The following is an 18,628-nucleotide window of genomic DNA, read 5'->3' on the forward strand; positions in this document are numbered from 1 at the left end:
CACCGGGGCGGCGCGGGGGGGGTCGCCCGGGGGGAGCTCGGGGGTCGCAGCGCCCCAGGGGCAGCATCGGGCCGAGGAGGATCCCAGGGTGGGTCACACTGGAAGGGACCGCAGTGGGTCCTCTGGTCCAAGCTCCCTGCTCAAGCAGGGCCGTCCCAGAGCTCACGGCACAGGATTGCGCCCAGATGCTTCTGGAATATGTCCAGTGAGGGAGACCCCACACCCTCTCTGGGTGGTCTGTCCTGGTGCATGGTCACCCCCACAGTGAAGAAGTTCTTCCATACAGTCAGGTGGAACTTCCTGGGCGTCAGTTTCTGCCTGTTGCCTCTTGTCCTACTGCTGGGCACCCCCGAGCAGAGCCTGGTCCATCCTCTGACACCCTCCCTTCAGTCACTGATAGACATTGATGAGGTTCCCTCTCAGTCCTCTCTTGAGATAACAGGCCCGGCTCCCTCAGCCTGTCCTTGTAAGAGATGTCCGTGTCCCATCCCTGTGGTCTCCCCAGGCTTCCTGCTGGCCTCCTTGAGTCCCCTGGGGGCAGAGCCTTGTCGGGGCACCCTCGCCCCCCACGTGCCTCTGAGGTGACCCCCAGGTGTGGCCCCTTGGCGAGGGGAAGGTCGCACACAGACACAAGCACTCGTGTATTGAACCATCAGTCTCTGTGAGGGCGGAGGGGGGTGAGCAGCACCCCTGGGCTCGCTGCCCGTGGTCACCCAGCCCTGCTTCCCGCAGTTAACTTCCTTGGTTCCTGCTTTTCTCCAGCTCAGCCAGCGAGTCCACAATCTCTGCAAAACACAGGGGTGGCGTTAATCAAAACGGAGTATTTGTTGTTGGCTGTTTGGGTTCTTTTTTTAAGAGATGAGAAGGCAGTGTTCTCTCGCTGATAACAACCGGGACAGTCACGCTCTCCTTGAGCCATTAGCAGGGGACAGGCCTGGGCAGACACAGGGGAGTACAGCCCAGACAGAAGCAGCTGTGCATGTGGGAAAACTCTTGGGAACAGCTGCAAGAGGCTGTCCTTCCAGCTCAGCACCACATGGTCATGGCTGGGTGTTGGAGTGGAGTCATATTAGAGTAATAAAGGCATGCTGTGTCCTCATGCTGATTGCTGTTAAATCTTCTGGTGGAGATCATCTGATCAGACCCAGACCAACTTCAGAAACAGTGAAATCTTCCCTGCCACGGAGCAATTCCCAAGATTGCAATTTATTGCTCAAAGCCCAAGGCAGGGATGTTCCTGCACAGTTTTGTGGATGCTCCTCCAGCTTATGGGGTCTGCAGGACCTGAGTGGGGATTAACCCAGACAACCCTGCTCCCAGTTTGGTGCTTGTCTGAGAGAAAAAGCTGCTCTTATGTGATGCCAAATGAACAGCCTGGTGATTATTGTCGTGGCACGGGTAAACATTCAAGGTATGAGGTCTGGTATTGGGGGATTTGTTAGCATAAGAGGGGAGGTCAAGGGTGGATCCCAAAACACAAAACCAGACAAATTCATATGGGAAATAAGGGGCAAATTGCCTGCAGAAGTAGCTGGTTGAGGGGCCTGTGGAGCAGATTCCCAGGACACTCACCCTCAGCAGAAGGGCGCTGGGAAGGGTCCCAGGCCCGGCACTGGTCGATGACTCTCCGCAGGTCTGCAGGACAATCCTCCCCAACAGGGTCCCAGTACTGGTGGTTGCAGACTTTCTCCACAATCTCCTCAGGAGTGCAGCCTAGACAACGTGTGTGCAAACAGGAGTGTCAGGACGGAGCTCTGCTGCCACAGGAGGGTGCTGGGGAGGAAACCCAGCACAAGGCCATGCCAAGAGCCTTCCTGCAGCCTATGGCACGGAGAAGCCAACAGGGAAGCAACCCACACTCCATCTGCAGTGAACCCCACAGTATTTGGCATGATACTGTTGGGCTCCAGTGGAGCAGGGAGACGAGTTTATGCTTAAATGCACAGGAACATCGAATAGAAACAAAAGTTATTTGCATGTTTGTGGTTTAAGCCTGTTGCTTTACTATAAGCTTTACTTTACTTATATTAGGGTTCCAGGAGAAGCTATGAAGCTGTTGTGCAGAGCCAGGCACACCAGGCACTGCCACTTGGACTCAGGGATGCTCAGGGAAGGGGCAGGGAGCATCCAGTGCCAGACGGGAACCGCACTGTGCTGTGTGGATTTTATGCAGGGAACAGATACTTCTGTCTCACCTTCAAATGGGATTTTGGAGGTTGCAATCTCTGCCAGCACGATCCCGAAGCTGGAAGGAGATAAGCAAGAGTCTCAGCATTCACTCCACCATGTGTTCCTCCCTTCTAATGGAGAGGATTATTGGGCTATGCCAACAGAAAACAAGGGCTTATGTGTCCAATTAAACCTGACCTCCTTCCATAGCTCAATAGCTACTCTGCCAGAGACGTGCCTGCTCACAGGCCCCTCTCCAGGGAGGGACAGACACACCTGTATATCTCACAGGGCCTCTTGTAGGGGTAGTTGATGTCTTTCATGTTCTCAGGAGCGACGTAAGCCAGCATGTAGACTTGTTTCCAGTTCTTCTTGGCTCTCCTCTTGATGGATGACTCTGTTTCACACAGCTCAAATCCTGACAGCTGATTGAGAGAATGAGAGAGAGAGTGAGAAGTGGTAGACCCCTGTGGCACAGCTGGGGAGTGCCCCGAGATGGAGCAAACAGAGCGAGATGCCCTGGGCAGCAAAGGCTGGCACACAGCCACACGTGCTGCCCGGCACGTGGCTCTCTCTGCAAGTGAAACCAGAGGTGGAGGCAGGTGACTTGCTCCAGCTTCAGCTCATCCCAGGGTGGATGGCTCAGGAACAACCACTTTGCTTATGATAAGACTGAGATAGGCAGGTTTAAGTACCTAAAGTGATAGAGGAGTTGGCTCTACCCCAAGTTTTATTCCGGATCGTCACAATTCCCTTCAGTGTTGGTGGAGGGAGACATCCACGAAACCATTCAAAACCCCCCAAAACCTTCTCCAAATGTGTTGCTTACCTTCACACAGTAATCCCCAGCCACCAGGAACTTGCTGCTGCAGATGGAGCCGTGGAGTCGGGATTTCTCCCCTGTCTGGTGCAGCCTGTAGAGGCCCCTGGCGGCTCCCAGGGCCATCCGAATGCGGATGTCCCAGGAAAGGTGCTGCTGCGTGTTCAGCACATCCCGCAGCGTCCCGTGCTTACAGTACTCCATGACGATGGAGAAGCAGGGGCTCCCATCTGCAAGGCAAAAGGATCCTGCCTTGTGCCACCTCCTGGGAGGGAACCATAGCAAACTGTCTCCCACTGGGGACAGGCAGGGGAGGAAAAGGGGTGACATTAATGTGACCCCCCCCGTACCGTTCTCCTCAATGCAGATCCCGTACATGCGCAGGATGTTTGGAGACTCAAACTTCTTCAGGGTCTGAACCTCCTTCTCGAAGATGTCTCTCACCTTCCTGTGGAAAAGGACAGCGTGGTGAGATCCCTGGAACAAGGCATGGCACGGTGCCGTGCCACCCTCCCAGGTGGCACACTCGTTCCCACCCGGGACAACTCACTCTGGGTCAGTGGTCAGTGGCCTCTTGAAGGTTTTGATGGCGACAGGGTACTTGAGGTACTCGCCCTCGTAGAGGTCGTATCTCTCGGTGTCCTGCAGGTGCCTGTAGATGGTGAGTTGGTCCCGCTTGATCTCAGTGATGTCTTCTCTTTTACCAACGTTGACCTTCTTCAAGCCTGCTCCCACCATGTGCCGGGAGGGAACGAGGGACTCATTAGGCAGGGCTTTGGGGGGAAAGGACACAGTGCACAAGGGTGCAGGAGGTGCGAAACCACTTACGCTCCATCTCGCGGATGATTTTGTTCAGCTCCCTTTGCATCCAGTCTACCTTGCTCTCCACACCCTGACTGCCAATGTAGATCTCCTCGGCCACCTCTTCAGGTTCCTCAGTACCTGGGGAGAGAAACATGCATAGGTTGGGCCACTGGATGAACAGTGTGGTTAGTTTTTCTCATGGTTTAAATGTCCCTCTGGCTCTCCATGGCAATCAAGACAAAGCTGGGAAGCAGCTGGGGAGAGGTGCCAACCTCAGGTCTCAGGGAAAGAGGGTTTGCTAAATGCACACTTACTTGCAATCACCTGGTCCAAGAAAGCCCTGTCGTCCCTCAGGTCCTCAGCATCCTGCCTGCGACACGTCTTTGCCTGGAAAACCTCCAGGAAAGCCTGCTTCTGCTCCGCCTGCAGCAGGAGTGAGAGCCCCTGGGCAATGTCCTCCAGGCTCTCGTTCACCCAGACAAACTCCTCACCAGCGCTGCGGGCTCGCAGGAACTTCTGGATCCAGCTGGTCTGGCTGTATTTCATCACCAGTTTCTCAGCTTCCCCCAGGACCCGGAGCAGCTTCTTCAGCAGTTCCTCTTCGTGGTGGGAGATGTGCTGTCGTGGCTGAGCCCTGAGGATCCTCACGGGCTCCAGCAGGATCTGGATGCGCTCCACAAGGCGCTGGCACTGGTGCTTACAGCACTTCACCTGCTCGAATTGGGCGTGGATGGCCTGGGCCAGGGAGAGGACCCTCTCCACGATGTCCATGCTGGCAGCAAAGGGCTTGGCCCCTGGGGATGTGGGGATGTGGGGATGTGGGCTGGGAGCGTCTGCTGAAGGTGAGCCTCGGGTGCTGCTCGGAGATTAGCTGGATGCAGCTCTTCCACGCCTTCCACCCTAAGGAACAGCCCTGATATGGGACAGCACCCTCGAGGTTCCCCATAGCCCCTTACCCGTCCTCCAGCTTTGCTGCCCCTGCTTGGCCTGGCACCACAGCTGCCCGTACAGACCAGAGCGGGCACACACAGAGACACCAGTTCCAGCAGGAGTGGCACATCTCACTCTGCACTAGCAGATTTTAGCTTGATTTAGGTACATTAATTTAGTGTGAGCCATCCCAGAGAGCTTATACCCAGAGGAGTGAGGTCAGCAGTGACCCCAGGAGCATCCCCGGGGCAGCACTCCCACCCTGGGATCCTGCCCACAGAGCCTACATCTTTGACCATAAAGATCCATTTTAATTTCTACCCAACGTCTCTCTCTGTTGTCACCCATCTAATAAAAGCTTGCGCCCAGAATCCCCAGCTTCTCCATATTTTCTCCCCATAACCCTGTATTTCCCATGTAAGATTTTAAATCAAACTCTTTCTATGTGCTCAACATCCCCCACAGGGATGGTCCCTGCTCCCCAGCCCACATCCAGGCAGCAGGGACAGAAAACCACCCCTGTTGCAGGGAAATTATCAGCAGCCACCCACACCACTGATGCAGCCAGGGCTGAGAGAGGGGTGCCAGGCACTACCAGTGGGAAACAAGATGGGAACACACCCAGAAACCAGCTCCACTCTCCCGTCCTCTTTCCAGCCCCGTCCCCGAGGAATAAACGAGCTGTTACCTGGTCCTGCTCCTCTGGTCTCTGCCTTGGCTGCCTCCACAGACTGGAGAGGCACAGCAGGAGGAGAAGGGTTTTATAGGGTGCTCTCCCCGCCACTGCTGCCACGCAGCGGAAGGGGAATTGTGCAACCCCCTGCAGCTTCCCACGCTGGGACAACCCCCTGCTCCCAGAAAGCTGCCTGGGGTATCCCCAGCGGCTGGAGGCCCCTGTGCTGGGTTTTGCCCACGGGAAGCACGTTTGGAGGAAGGGATGGGGAGGTTGTGCCCCTCGTATCGATGCTTGCTGCTATTTTGAGCACCCCAGCCCCTTCTGCTGTGCTGTCAGCTGTGAGAAGGCTTGCCCAGGGCACTGTAACACCCACAACAGGGGCTCTGTGTCCTGCTGAGCTTCCTTCACCTGCAGGGAGACCCTCTGGACCACACCCATCCCAAACGAGGGGTGCTGGTCCTCTGAGCTCCCTTCCCTACCCCTGCAGCCCCTGGACCCCCCAGCACCAAAGGAAGTGGGCTGTGGGCACCAGTACTGGGAATAGCGCTTCACCTCTGCTGGGAGCACAGGAAGTTTTGCATGTGAGTTCGTCAGCGGGCCAGGCCGATTTTAAGAAGCACTCTTGCCCAATTTCAGGGAAGTGAGTGGCAACTTCAGCCAGCTTCTGCTTACCCGAGCCTGGGGTCACAGGAGTTTGTTGCTGATGCTCCCTCACTGTGGCTGATGAGGGGAGCCAAGAAAGGTGGCACCGAGGGCCGTCAGCACCTGGAAAGGGATGCACCAAGGGTGGGAGAACATGGGAGTAGCCCCAGGGGATATATTTGTCAGACTCTTTTAGAAGGCTTTTTATTTTTCAAAATATACAGTTTATTTACAATTGTAGTGTCTAAGTTTTACATATAAATTTATTCCAAACCTTTAAATATCCGCAGTAAACATTAGGGAAAAAAAATAATAAAAAATAAAATCACAGGATCAGCAAAAAAAGGCATCTCGTAGTAATTCTGTTCATTGGAGTTTGAGTTTCAAGTAGCCAATGTCTACAAAAAACCATGAACTGGATAAATCTGGCAGAGAGATACGGGTGCACTGGTTAGAAAAAGGCACAATCCAGACCTGCAGGACCCCCCAGAAGGGCTGCAGGCCAAGAAAACCCTGTGCTGAGATCGGGCCGGGAGAAGGACCCAGGATACAGAATCCCCTTGGAACGAGTTAGGGGATGGGGTTAACTGCAGCCCTGGAGAGGGAGAGCACCCTGGGAGGAAGAGGGGCCTCAGGGGCCAGGGCAGAGGACGGAGGGCAGCACCAGGCACTTCATCTCTCAGGCAGCAGATCTGCCTGTGCATCCATGGCCTGGAGCAGGAGGGCACCAAGGGAGGGGCAGGAGCCCCCCAGGGGGGCCGCAGAACCTCCTCCTCTTCACACCCTCAGTCCCCCATCCCCTCGGCCGTGCCACAGCTGGACCACAGCGCTCTGGGAGGATGGTCCAGCGTGGAGCCACTGCTGTGGCACAGCCCCAGGAAGGGGGCAGGGACCAGCTGGCCTTGCCCAGGGCTGGGGATGGACACCAGCCCCAGCCCAGGGGGGACGGAGCTGGGAGCCAGGCACGTGCTGGGGCTGTCAGTCCTCTTTCTTGAAGGTCTCCTCGGGGATGAGTGTCCGGAAGGGGTAATCCCAGAAGCGTGTGCTGATGCCAAAGCCTGCGGGCAAAGGGGAGAGAGTGCTCAGCCCATGGCACCACCACGGCCGGGGTGTTGCAAGGGCTCTGTGTTAACCAGGGAGGGAGGAGTGTCTGTGTTTTGAGGAGGGAGGAAGGCAGGGTGAGGGCAAGGAGGAAGAGCAGAGGGAGCAGGAGCTGGCTGGGCCATGCCACCAGGCCCATGGATGATAGCTTATCTGGATGGGGCGTTTTCTCCTAGGAAACCGGGCAAAGGGCAGGTTGAGCAAGCGCCAGGCTGGGGAAGGTTTGGGGCGGGTCTGGGGAAGCCCAGGGCCTCACCCTGCCTCCTGGCAGGAAGAGATGCTGCCCCAGGATGGGACAGGCACCCACATCCCAGCTCCACGAAGGCTTGGCCTCCGCCCTGGCATCCCCAGCGGCATTAATACCCACTGGTGAGACGGGCTGCTGCCTTCACCCTGCACCACTCTGGCTCCCCATCCTCAACCTGGGGGCTGAAGAATGTGCCCCATGGGCTGCAGCACCTCACACGCCGCTTCCCCAGCAGCGCGGTGCTTGGCTTTTCCCAATCCCAAATCCCAAAGACCAAACATTTTGGAGCGTTAGTGGCACACGTGCAGGTAGAGCGGGCTTTGACAGCCCTTGGCCCTGCCGGCACACATGGAGGGGACAGGGCACTACCTGATCTTTGGTGTTCAAAGTGGTGCTTGACGTGATAAGCCTTCAGCCCATACAGGTAGGTGCCTTTTCTGGGCGAGCCGTAGTGGAGGTAATAGTGCATCATGTCATAGATGACGTAGCCACAGAGCCCCCCGACGAACACGGAGAGCCCCAGCACCTGGGGCAGCAGCAGTCGCAGGACACCGTAGAAGAAGCCGATCACCAGCGCAGCTGGCACGGGAGGGAAGACCAGGCGGGAGCTGTCGAAGGGAGACTGGAAGAGGAGAGGGACGGTGGGACAGGCGGCTCCTGGCTCACCCTCCCTGCCTCAGGACATCCCTGCCAAGCATTGGGGAAGCCAACACCAAAAACCCTCCCCAAGGACGTACCCAGTGGCAAGAGCAGCCCCAGGGGGCCAGGCAGGTGGTGGCTTTAACTGCAGGTCCCCAAGCTCCACAGGGACATTTCCTCCAGCAAAGCTAGAGGGAGCCGTGGCTTTTTTGGTGTTCCCCCTTGCCCAGCTGGAGCTCGCAGATTTAACTCCAGCTTCCCCAAGCCTGTCTTGCAGCCCTCGCTGGTGTTGGGTAAGGGCCCCGCTTGGATGCCACCAGTCACAGCGAACAGGCACAAACAGGCTCTGCCTGGGCAAAGGCCATGCAGAAACAGGCTCCACCGGAGCAAAGGCCACCATTCCCACAGCCCAGTGGGCGCCAGCAGGGGCGGGAACCGCGACTCACCTTGTGATGCTGCCCATGCAGCAAGAAATGCAAGGTGATGAGATAGTAGTTACTAGCAGGTGGCTTCATGTGGAAGACAAAGCGATGGATGAGGTACTCTAGCAGGGACCACAGGAACATCCCCAGGAGGAAGATGAAGGGGAAGTAGTATTTGTGGACAGGGATGGAGTACTCTACACAAGGAGACATGCAGTGGTCAGCAGGGCGGGCGATGTGCGGGTGCTCTTATCCATCACCAGCCTCCCACTGGTATCCAGGTGATGCTCAGCTCTCCCTCCCTCCCACCTCTCATCCACCTCCTGCCCTGAGCTTCTCCAGGGAGCTACCTGCCCAAGCACTGCTCCAAAACCATGTTTTCCTCTGATTCCCACTAATTTACAGAAACAGTTGACTTTTCACTACCACAAGGAGCCAGCGAGGGGGGTCTCCTGCATCCCAGATGCCAAGGAGGGCTTGGACATGCACTCCAGGGACTGCCCCAACCTTACAAAGCTGCTTCGCCCACCAGAACAAGGCAGGAGGGACCTTGTCTGCACAGGCAGCACTTGTGACAGTAAAACAGTGTTGTTGGTGTTGGGGTTTCTTTTTTTTGGGCAAAAAGAATAGGTTTGTTGGGCAGTTTCCCCCGCAGAGCATTTTTCAGCCACCTCCTTCTTTCAGGGCTGGCTGCCAGCCCTGCGACCTCTCTAGCAAAATTAAGATTCTTCCCCAAACCTGCTTATTTTTAGTAAAAAAACCCCCAAACCCAAATGCCAGCAAGGTGCTGGGCACCAAGGAGCAGGGGGGTGCCAGTGCAGCAGGCAATTCCTCCCCCCCCTTTCCAGCCGGGCACAGCTGGCACTGGGTGGCACCTTGCAGAAAAAAAAAAAGGGAACCCAGCAAAAAAAAAAAGACAACAAAGAAGACAGCCTGCCCCGGCCACGCTTGTTATTCCCGGGGGAGCAGACAGTGGGAGATTCAAGGGCAGGCGCTCCGGGCAAACAAGCCCCGCACTGTGCGGCGCCGGCGGCGCTGAGAGCCGGGTTTGTTCGCCCGCCACGCCGGCATTCAGCCCCCGCCCGGGGTGGGCGACCGGGCTTGGAACAAACCCCAGCGCTGGCGGGCTCTGTTTTGGGGATGATGGAGGGAAGGGAGCGAAGAGAGAGCGGGCTGCAGCCCGGATCAGAGGGCTCCGTGCCTCTATCGATCCCCCCGGGGGGGACCAAATCTTGCGGGCAAGAGGAGGGGAGGGAGGTGGGCGAGCTGAAGTGGTTTCATGCAGGGGACGTGCCGGTGCTGCAGGGACAGGCACCCACCCGCTGCTCGTGCGTGCGGCTTGTGGTGAGCATGCATGGAAAGGGGACGGGGAGGGGATGCAGAGGTCTCCCCCCACCCAGGGCTGTCCTGCCCCCGGACCCGGAGTGTGGACAGTAAATGAAGCCCAAAGGCTTTGCCAAAGCTGCTCGTACCTGTGGTGAAGGAGGAGAAGAGCCTGGTGTTGCCCTGAGCGAGGGAGGTGTAGCTGAACCAGCTGAGATAGAGCACCACGGGCGTCCACACCATGAACACCACGTACCTGTGGGGTCGAGGGAGGCGTCAGAGGGAGCATCCCACTGGCCGGGAAGTCATTCCCTCCCCCCCTGTGGAAGCACCGGCCGGGGCACGGTGCAGACCCCAGGAGCTCACCAGGCTGTCTTGGAGAGGGACTCAAGGATGTCCGAGTGGAAGAGGCGGATGGGCCGATCCACGGGCTGGTGCACCCACTCGTCGTACTTCTCCCCTAAGTAGCCCACCTGCCACAGCAGGGGCTTCTGCCAGTCCACCAGGTCCTGAGGGCATAGACAGTGGTTACTGGTATCCACCGTGGGACCCACACACCACCCCAGTGTCCGGCACAAAGCTGAGCCTCAGCTGCGGGATTTTGGGCTGCAAACCCCTTTCCGTGCCCCACAGGTTCTTCATTCCAAGGTGCCCTGAGCTGCCCATAAGCAGCAGCGCGGGGCAGACGAGGAGCCAGACACGCATCAGCCCCACGTACCTGGGAGTGCAGGGCTGAGCTCACCCCCGCGCCACCGGGCACCTGCCCCTGGTTCAAGGTGAAGGTGGCTCACCCAGGCCTGGCTCAGCACCAGGCCCTGATAACTGAGGCTCTTTGCCTCTCGAGCTGCCCAGATTAGATAGCAAGCAGTGATGTGTCCCAGTAGAGCACCACCGGTGGCACGTGGATCCCATCCCCATGGCATCGCCAAGGACTTTTCTCCTTGTGGAGAGGACGCAGGAGGTGGCAGCTGCTTGGGCACCCCAGCAGCGAGGAATGAAGTGGAAGGGGACAGGAAGCAGGGATACAAGATGGGAATACAGACTCCAGTGCTGCTGCTGTGCATGGCTGCACTCAGGGGTCTGCAAGAGCGAGAAGGAACCCGTGTGTGCAGGCATTACAGCACGGGATGGAAACGGGGAGATGGAACCGGCAGCACCGCCTCTGCCACTGCTCGGCAGCCCCGGACGCGTCTGCTGCCGGCCCGGCCAGATAAGGTGGAGTCTCGGTCCCGCCCCTGCCCCGGGACTGAAACCGCGCTCGCCTCATCTGGCAGCTCCCCTTGGGCCGCTTCTGCCGCACGGCACCGGCTGCTGGTGGGGATGGCTCGGGTCGGGGCATTCCAGGGCGAGGAGCGAGGTGACTGTGAGCATTTTGGGGCCTCTGCTGCAGGAAGGGATGGACACGATCGCCCAGGAGGGGAAACAAGCCCAGCTGGTGCACGGGACGGGGATGGAGACACTCTCCATCAGAGAGGTAGGGGAAAAGGTCACTTGGGGATGGCACATTCAGTTTTAAAGGCAATCAGTGATAAAATATTATTATGAGGGGGGCAAAGGTTCTCCTGCTCAAAAAAACCCTTCTGCGAGATAAAAGCACACTCATTGACAAGCTGGGACCGTGCAAGGCACGGCGGCCAGATGGTGCCGTGGAGGGCAGGGACAGCCAAAGGCACCTGGGGGACAAATCCCCACTGCTGTGGAGTGCTCAGAGAGGAGCTGGCAGGAGCTGGCACATGGGGATCACCCTGCTCAGGCTGGGGAATCCCTTAGTGCTCATTACCGGTGCTTAAGCAAGGGGGAAAAAAATAAATAAATAAAGCAAGAAAAAAAAAATAAATAAAGCAAGGAAAAAAAAGAAGAAGTAAAGCAAGCAAGGTGTGGCTTGGCTACATATCCCACTGGAAGGGCTCAGCTGCTGCCAGAGAAAGCCATCTCTCCCATGTTCCTGCAATGGGAGCCTCCCAGTGCGGCCACACCTGTGCAATAAAGCATGAGCAATAAAGCATGAGCAATGCCATCTGCACCAGGAGAAAGGGCAGAAGCAGTTGGATCAGCTCAGCTCCCTCCTGCCATCCCTGAGGTCAGCAGAAAGCCAGCGCTCGTGCAGGGAAGAGGAGACCTGGCGTTTCCTGGGAGCACTCAGACCAACAGCCAGGGGAACCCCAGGGCTCTTACCTTTTCCACATCCACTGTTTTGTAGCAAAGATCTGTCTGCTCTGGGACCTGGGCTGCAGCATCCACCACCTTCTCATCTACTGTTTCGGAGAGGCTCTGAAAAGAGAAGGAAAACCCTGTGGTGAAGCACCAGTGGCAGACACAGCTTGGGACAGTGATGGCACCCTGGGGCACGGGCAGAGAGAGCTCGTGCCCGCCAGCTAAATAAATATGGGGAAAAATCTGATGAATTTAAGTCAGTCAGTTCCTGCAGAGCAGGTTCCTGAGGGAAGCAGCTGCCAGGAAGCTGCACTGCCCTTCAGACCCTGCACCAAGCATCGCGTGCTTGGGGCTTTCTGGAAACCTTCTGCCACGCCTGGAGTTTGGAACACACCAGGATGGGACTGGTGCTTCAGGGTGGCAACACAGAAACCCCTTGGCCAGCATTTCCCCCTGCAAACGGGCAGTGCTCACCTTCCCACTGCCAGCAAAGCGAGGGGCAGTGCCAGGTTAGCGCTCCCTCCTCCCCCCACGCTGCTCTCCAGCCAAAGCCCAGCTCGGTGTTTTGGTCTCCGAGGAAGCTGGGCTGCCAGAGCAGGGGAGCTGGTGCCACCACCCTGACTCCAGGCACAGGTCAAAGCACAGAAGGAGGGAGTTCATCCCAGGGAAAAAGGCAAAGTGCCCTTCACAGGGTGACACTGGGCCAGGTGCCTTTGCCATGGGCTATGGAATATGGGGGTTGGTTTTGGCTCGGAAGGGCACACTGAGGGGATGCACCGGTGCAGTGACAGCGGGATGAAGACCCATCTGTGGTCCCACTGCCAGGGCTGGCTGAGAAACAGGAGTAACCTGCCTTGTCTGGTGCTTGGAAGCAAACACATCGCCGGCTGCCAGCACCGGCCTCCCTCCCGTGGCCGTGCCAGCTCCGGCGCCGGCCGCGCCGCTGGCAGGGGGCTCGGTGAGGTTGCAGCGTGCCCATGCAAACCCCAAGCCAGCCGTGCCCCCCGGCAGCAGCGCCAGCTCCCTGTGCAGGACGTGCCAAACATGCCTTTTCTCCCGCTTTGTCACCTTGAGTTACCCATTAACCTGGAGCAGGGTACGGCGTGGCCCGGCGGCCGCCGCACAGCCGTGCCCAACAGGACTTCCAGCTGTGCCACTTCCAGAGAGGAAGGGCTTTCTCCCAACTCCCTGATGGACACTCTCCTCACTGCTCCGAGAGGGATGCAATGTCAGCATATCCATGGGAATACCCACCCTGGCAGCTGCAGGAGGAGACAGGAAGCAGGAGAACCAGTGTCACCTCTCTGGGGTGGTCAGGACTTTGTGCCATGTTGGTGACACCGAGGCAGGGCTCAGGCACTGTTTGCCAACAGCAGGCACTCCTTGCCAGCTGTGCTCCCATCCCATTTCCTGGGCTAGCTGGATTTCAAGCCTCATTCTGCTGGTACAGGAGCTGCACTACCCAGCTCTGAATCAGTCCCTCACCTGTGGCAGCAGGCAGGGAAGGACAGGGGATATTTCCAGCCAATATGTCCAAGTTGGAATCCTGCTGCCATCAGTTTTACTGCAGGCAGTGCCGACAAGAGCTGATGCCGTGGACCACCACAGCTCCCTCTGCAAGGTTTCCCACTGCTATTTTCAGCATTGCACACTCTGTCCTTCAGCCAGACATCCCAAAAGCCTGAGGCAGGTGGGATACCTTAAAATCCAGGCAAGCATGGTGAAGTTACAGTTTTGCCTCTGCCCTGCAGGTGCTTTGCAAGAAAATTCAGCTTTAAGAAAGGGAAACGGTTCAGCTTATCCATGCCCTGAGAAGGGAGCTGGTGCTTTCCACCTCCACGCTTGCACCACAGCCTAGCCAGCAGCAGGAAGGATGCTTAAGAAAGCCCGGCTGACGCAACATCCAACACCTCTCCTCCCTTTTCCGAAACGTTCACACGCCTCCAGTTCCCCTGCCCATGGATGCCTGAGCACCATGTCATGGCTGGAGGCTCCCCTGTCCTGCCAGGTCAGGGACGTGGACGGAGGGCTCACATTCCACCTCGACACTGGAGCCCGGATTGGGTGCCACCAGTGAGATGCCGCTGTCCCTGCGTGCTACAGCGGCCCCCTGCCACCACCTGAGTCACCTCCTCCTTCTCCCCTTCCTCAGCTGGGGAGCAGGGGAAGGTTCTCCTCTTGCTCACCCCGGGGCTGTCAAAGACAGGACCGGTAGCTGTGGCGCAACCAGGACGCAAGCGATGCCGGCGTGCCCCGGCTGGTTTCCTGGAGCTGTGGCATGTCCCTGCCTGCCCCAAGAGTGAAGGGGCCCCACAGGGATCAAGCCCCACCAGCTCTGGGCCAGTGCTCGGGCTTCTGCCCATCCTTCTCCAAACGGGAGGTGGGTTGGGAAGATGCTGAAGGGCTCTGCCAGAGCTGAGCTCTGCTGTCACCTGTGGGTGATGAAAACGCATCCGAGTTGGACCCAGGAAAACAGGTTCTGCCAGGGAAGATGTGCAAGAGGCCTGATGTAAGGAAGGGAAAGTTAATGCCTGCCAAGTGCCGCCACCCCAAGTGAGTGGCAGCCCCAGCAAGGTGCCGACTCTCCTGCTGGTGGCAATGAGGCCAAAGACCCACTGGTCACAGGATCCAGTGACCAGGTGACCCAGCATCCACCTGGGAGCATCCAGCTGCCCTGCACGGATCAGGTGGGGAGCTCAGCACTGGCCCTGCAGCAGCTGGAGAGTGCTGGCTGTGTCATCCCAGTGCTGCCCTGCATCAGGGCTTGGGGCGTTGAAAGGAGAACAAAATCCAGCTGTGATGTGAGCAGGTACAAACAGGAGGGGTGTTCTGCTGCAGTGTTCGGTGTCCCTGGGATGCAGGAGGAGAAGCTGAAGCCTCTCCCTGGCCCAGGCAGGGCCATGCTGCCTGCAGACAGCTGCTCTGCCAAAAGCCTGGACCCAGTTTTTCCACCTGTGCCCGTTTGCCCAGTGAGTCAAACCCCACAGGAGCCCTGCCATGCCTCTGCATCACTCCAGAGCCTCCAGCACCTTCACTGTGCTCCTCAGCACCTCAGTTTGCTGGTGTCCACGCGGGACAAGCTCTGTTGGCATTGCAGGTACAGGCACATAGCTTGGGGACACCCCATGAGGCACAGAGAGCCCAAGTGAGGTCCCCACCCGCAGTGGCACCATCATCCCACCAGCATCGTGGTCCCTGGGCAGCGGCTGGCAGAGCCCCACGAGGGTCTGTCTCAGCCAACTAAACACTGGGTGCAGCAGGACTATTAAAAGGAGGTGAATTTAACTCCTTCTAATCATAGTAATAAATATAAAAAGCCACTTCTTCTTACATCACCTCCAAAGAGGTGCCCTGGGTGTCTGGCCTACATCCAAGCACGCTCAGGCTGGGATGGAAAGCAGGGTGAGCCTGACACACAGTGATGTGGACAGGAGAAAGGGGAGGACACTAATTCCAAGAAGGATAGAGGATTTGCTCTGACTCATGGCCATGTCACACACCCCAAAGAGGCTGTGATGAAGTCTCTCATTGCTTAAATTGGAGGGGTAATTAGATGATCCAGTTTCCTTCTAGCAAGGCTGTTAAAATCCTGTCTAGTTTGCGTAATTATCACTTCTCGCTTTGATCTCCCCTATATGTCCTGCTTGCATAGATAAAACATTTGGGGGTTAATTTGTCCTCAGCCAAATGGGTCTGGGTGACGCAGAAGAGGGACCTGTGGCTGAAGGAGACAGCCAGACTCTCAAGAGCCACAGAAAGGGGTGTGGAGAGGCCAGTGGGATGAAGGCTGGATCTTATCTTCTTTGCCTCTCCTGCATTAAGACATTTCCCCCCACGCCCTTTCCAAAACCCTGGAAATCTCTAGGGAAAGCAAGGAGGGGGTTCTGGATGCCTGTGGGACTGCAGCAACCTGCATCCCTCAGCATGGGAATGATGGAGCCCTGGGACTTCCAACGGGCAAGGAGAGGCACTGGCAAAGCTGTGGGGACCCACAGACAGACTGGGGTGATGCAGCACCTCCTGCAAAGAGCTGCTGGGGTACGTGTGCCCCAAAGCACAAACCAAGTACCACTGAGGGCATTGACTCCCACCCACAGGGCATTTTTGGAGGGCGGCAAGCTGGGCAGAGCAGCTCACACATCAGTTCCGTGCCAGACGCAGCCCGGGCAGCCCCGCCGTGCAGCAGGCAGCTCTAAACCTTGCCCTGACTGTGACAACGCCGGGGTGGTTAATCTGGCAGCAGGCAGCGTGTGATCTCCCTGCTCCCCGGTGTTATCACGCCGTGTATTTGCATTGCGATGGTGGCAGCTCCCCTCGGCGCGAGAACCCGTTTGTCCGGTACCTTCCTTCGCCCCAACCCCGCTGGGCTCGTCACGCCTGCGAGGAGGCGGCGGCTCCGCGAGTGTCCCAACAAGAGGAGGTGCCGTCGCCGGGATCCATCTGGGGAAAAGCGCAGGGATTGCGCCGAGGCTGAAACAAAGCCCTGTCTGTGGCGCTGGGGCCGAGGCTGCGCCACGGGGACGGGAGAACAACCAGCGAGCGCAAACAACCGGCCAGAGGGACCGAGCGGTCACCGACCCCGCCGGGATGCGGAGAGGGGAACGCGGCCGCTGGGCCGGAGAAGGGGGCTGGGCCGGCCCCGCTGCTCAGCATCCTGCCCACGGTGTGCTGGGAGGGTCAGCAGTCGGGGGGTAGTGCCCAGTGCCACGCTGCCTCCTGGAAGTTCACCTGGCAGCACTGGTGGCACTTGCCCAGGGCACTTTCCCTTCTGCCTGGGCAGCCCGGGGCTGGCACAGCGGGGACAGGGCTGTGTCACAGCCACCCATGCCCCACGCCAGGCAGTTAGGGAGGTGGCTGGGCTCCTCTCCCCAGCACTGGCTGCTCACCACCCGCAAGCCCCAGTGGTGCCTGGTCGAGTGCTGACAGTCAGGAAGGGGGTCCTGCCCCTTTGCCCACCCCATGCCACACAGTCCTGCTAAAACTGACACTGAGCTCCATCTCCTGCAACCCTCCAAAGATCTCAAACCTTCCATGCCATGCTGGCACCCAAGGATCACCCATCAGCCCTATCTCCCTACAGGGAGGGGTGTGGCCATGGAGTGGGACCCTGTAGGTACCAGGTTCTGTGCACTTGGCACATGGTCTGTCCTGGGCCCTGAGGGGTGTGGGCCCTGTGTGCCTTGGGGTTCCCTGCACCCCAGGCCTCCTGGGAGCCAGTGTGCCCCATGCACTTGGGACCTTGGCACCCTCAGGCACCACCCATGTAGGACCTTGGAAGCCTCAAACATCCCCTGTCCCCTTCACCCTTCACACGCTGTACACCCCAGACCCTACAGGGGTCCACGCTGCTCAGACCCAACACACACCATGTCCCATACAGCTCAGACTCGGACCTGGATGCACCGTACTTCCTATACACCACATACACCCCAAAAACTCCATGCCCTCTACACCCCAAACTCTGTACAGCCTCTTGAACAGCTCGGACTCTGAGAAACCTGGACCTTGGATGCCCTACTGACCCTGCACAGCTCAGGTCCCACAGAGCACGGAGCTGGGGCACCCTATTGAAACTCTGTGCATGCTGGACCCAGGACCCGGGGCACCCTACAGAGACCCTGCACATCCCGGTTCGGGACAGGGGGCACCCTACAGAGACCCTGCACATCCCGGTTCGGGACAGGGGGCACCCTACAGAGACCCTGCACATCCCGGTTCGGGACATGGGGCACCCTATAGAGACCCTGTACCTGCAGTTCAGGACATGGGGCACCCTATAGCCTCTGTACCTGCCAGTTCCGGGTCTCGAGGCACCCCATAACCCCCGTGCATCCCGGACGCGGAACCTTGGGCACCCCATAGAGACCGTACGTGCCGTCCCCAGGACCCCCCACAGCCCGTGCCCGCTCCGGCCCCTGCTCGGCGCGCAGCCCCCGCGCCGCCGGCGGTACCTGCTCCTCTCCGGGCTCCATCTCCCCCACGTAGTACTGCTCCAGCCAGCGGCGGGCGTTGGCCGAGTGCCGGTGTGGCGGCCCGTCCAGCGCGGCGCTCACGTCGGTGCCGGCCCGGCGCCGCAGGAGCTGCTCCCCGCCCGGGTGCAGCCGCACGAAGCCGCTCAGGTCGTAGAGGCGACGGTGGCAGGAGACCAGGCAGGCGCCCTGAGCGCAGCGCGCCCGCACCTCGGCGGCGCTGAAGGACCGCGGCCCCGCCGTGGCCGTGGCCATTGCCGTGGCCCCGCCGCCGCCGCCGCTGCCCGTCCCGCTGCCCGTCCCGTCCTGCCCCGTCCCGTCCCGCCGCGCTCTGCCCGCACCTGCTCATCTGCATACATGAATATTGCCGCCCGGCCACGCCCCACGGGCCGCGCCCCCCGCAGCGCATTGGGCCGCGGGGACGGGGCGGGACGCGGGTTTGGGTGGGTGGGTGGGTGAGGAGGTCCCTGCCCCGCCGCAGGTGCCCCGATGCCGGGAGGGGGGAATGCCGCATCCCGCGGGGGGAGCGGGGGCACCCGCGGGTGGGTGATGGGGGAGCGGGGGATGTGTCTCTCATGGTGGGGGAATGGGGGGTCTGGGCAACCTTGGATGGGTTGGGGCGGGCACTGGGGTGCCCCAGAGGTGGAAGTGGAGTGTGGGCACCCCTGGGGGAGAGATGGGGCTGCGGGGGCATCGCGGGGTGGTAACTGGGGGGCACAGGGCACCCTGGGG

General features: G+C 59.0%; 2 protein-coding genes across 2 annotated transcripts; both read right to left on the minus strand.

Moving 5' to 3' along the window:
• Nucleotides 1–420: 420 nt before the first annotated feature.
• Nucleotides 421–5,448, minus strand: MLKL (mixed lineage kinase domain like pseudokinase). The gene is made up of 10 exons (XM_027698289.1): nt 5,412–5,448; nt 4,108–4,693; nt 3,818–3,931; nt 3,540–3,714; nt 3,340–3,437; nt 2,999–3,219; nt 2,446–2,594; nt 2,196–2,245; nt 1,573–1,713; nt 421–785 (listed from the first exon to the last, which is right to left on the minus strand). Exons 2-10 carry the CDS (start codon nt 4,562–4,564, stop codon nt 733–735), a joined length of 1,458 nt encoding a protein of 485 aa, XP_027554090.1. The 5' UTR covers nt 4,565–4,693; nt 5,412–5,448; the 3' UTR covers nt 421–732.
• A 762-nt stretch (nt 5,449–6,210) lies between these two features.
• FA2H (fatty acid 2-hydroxylase) lies at nt 6,211–18,221 on the minus strand. The gene is made up of 7 exons (XM_027698364.1): nt 17,879–18,221; nt 11,949–12,044; nt 10,140–10,282; nt 9,923–10,029; nt 8,475–8,647; nt 7,759–8,011; nt 6,211–7,099 (listed from the first exon to the last, which is right to left on the minus strand). The coding sequence occupies exons 1-7, from the start codon at nt 18,149–18,151 to the stop codon at nt 7,020–7,022; spliced, it is 1,125 nt and encodes a 374-aa protein (XP_027554165.1). The 5' UTR covers nt 18,152–18,221; the 3' UTR covers nt 6,211–7,019.
• Nucleotides 18,222–18,628: the final 407 nt, after the last annotated feature.

The sequence above is a fragment of the Neopelma chrysocephalum genome, unplaced genomic scaffold, assembly GCF_003984885.1.
Source record: "Neopelma chrysocephalum unplaced genomic scaffold, ASM398488v2 Primary Assembly neopelma1_125, whole genome shotgun sequence".
In the NCBI taxonomy this organism is placed as follows: Eukaryota; Metazoa; Chordata; class Aves; order Passeriformes; family Pipridae; genus Neopelma; species Neopelma chrysocephalum.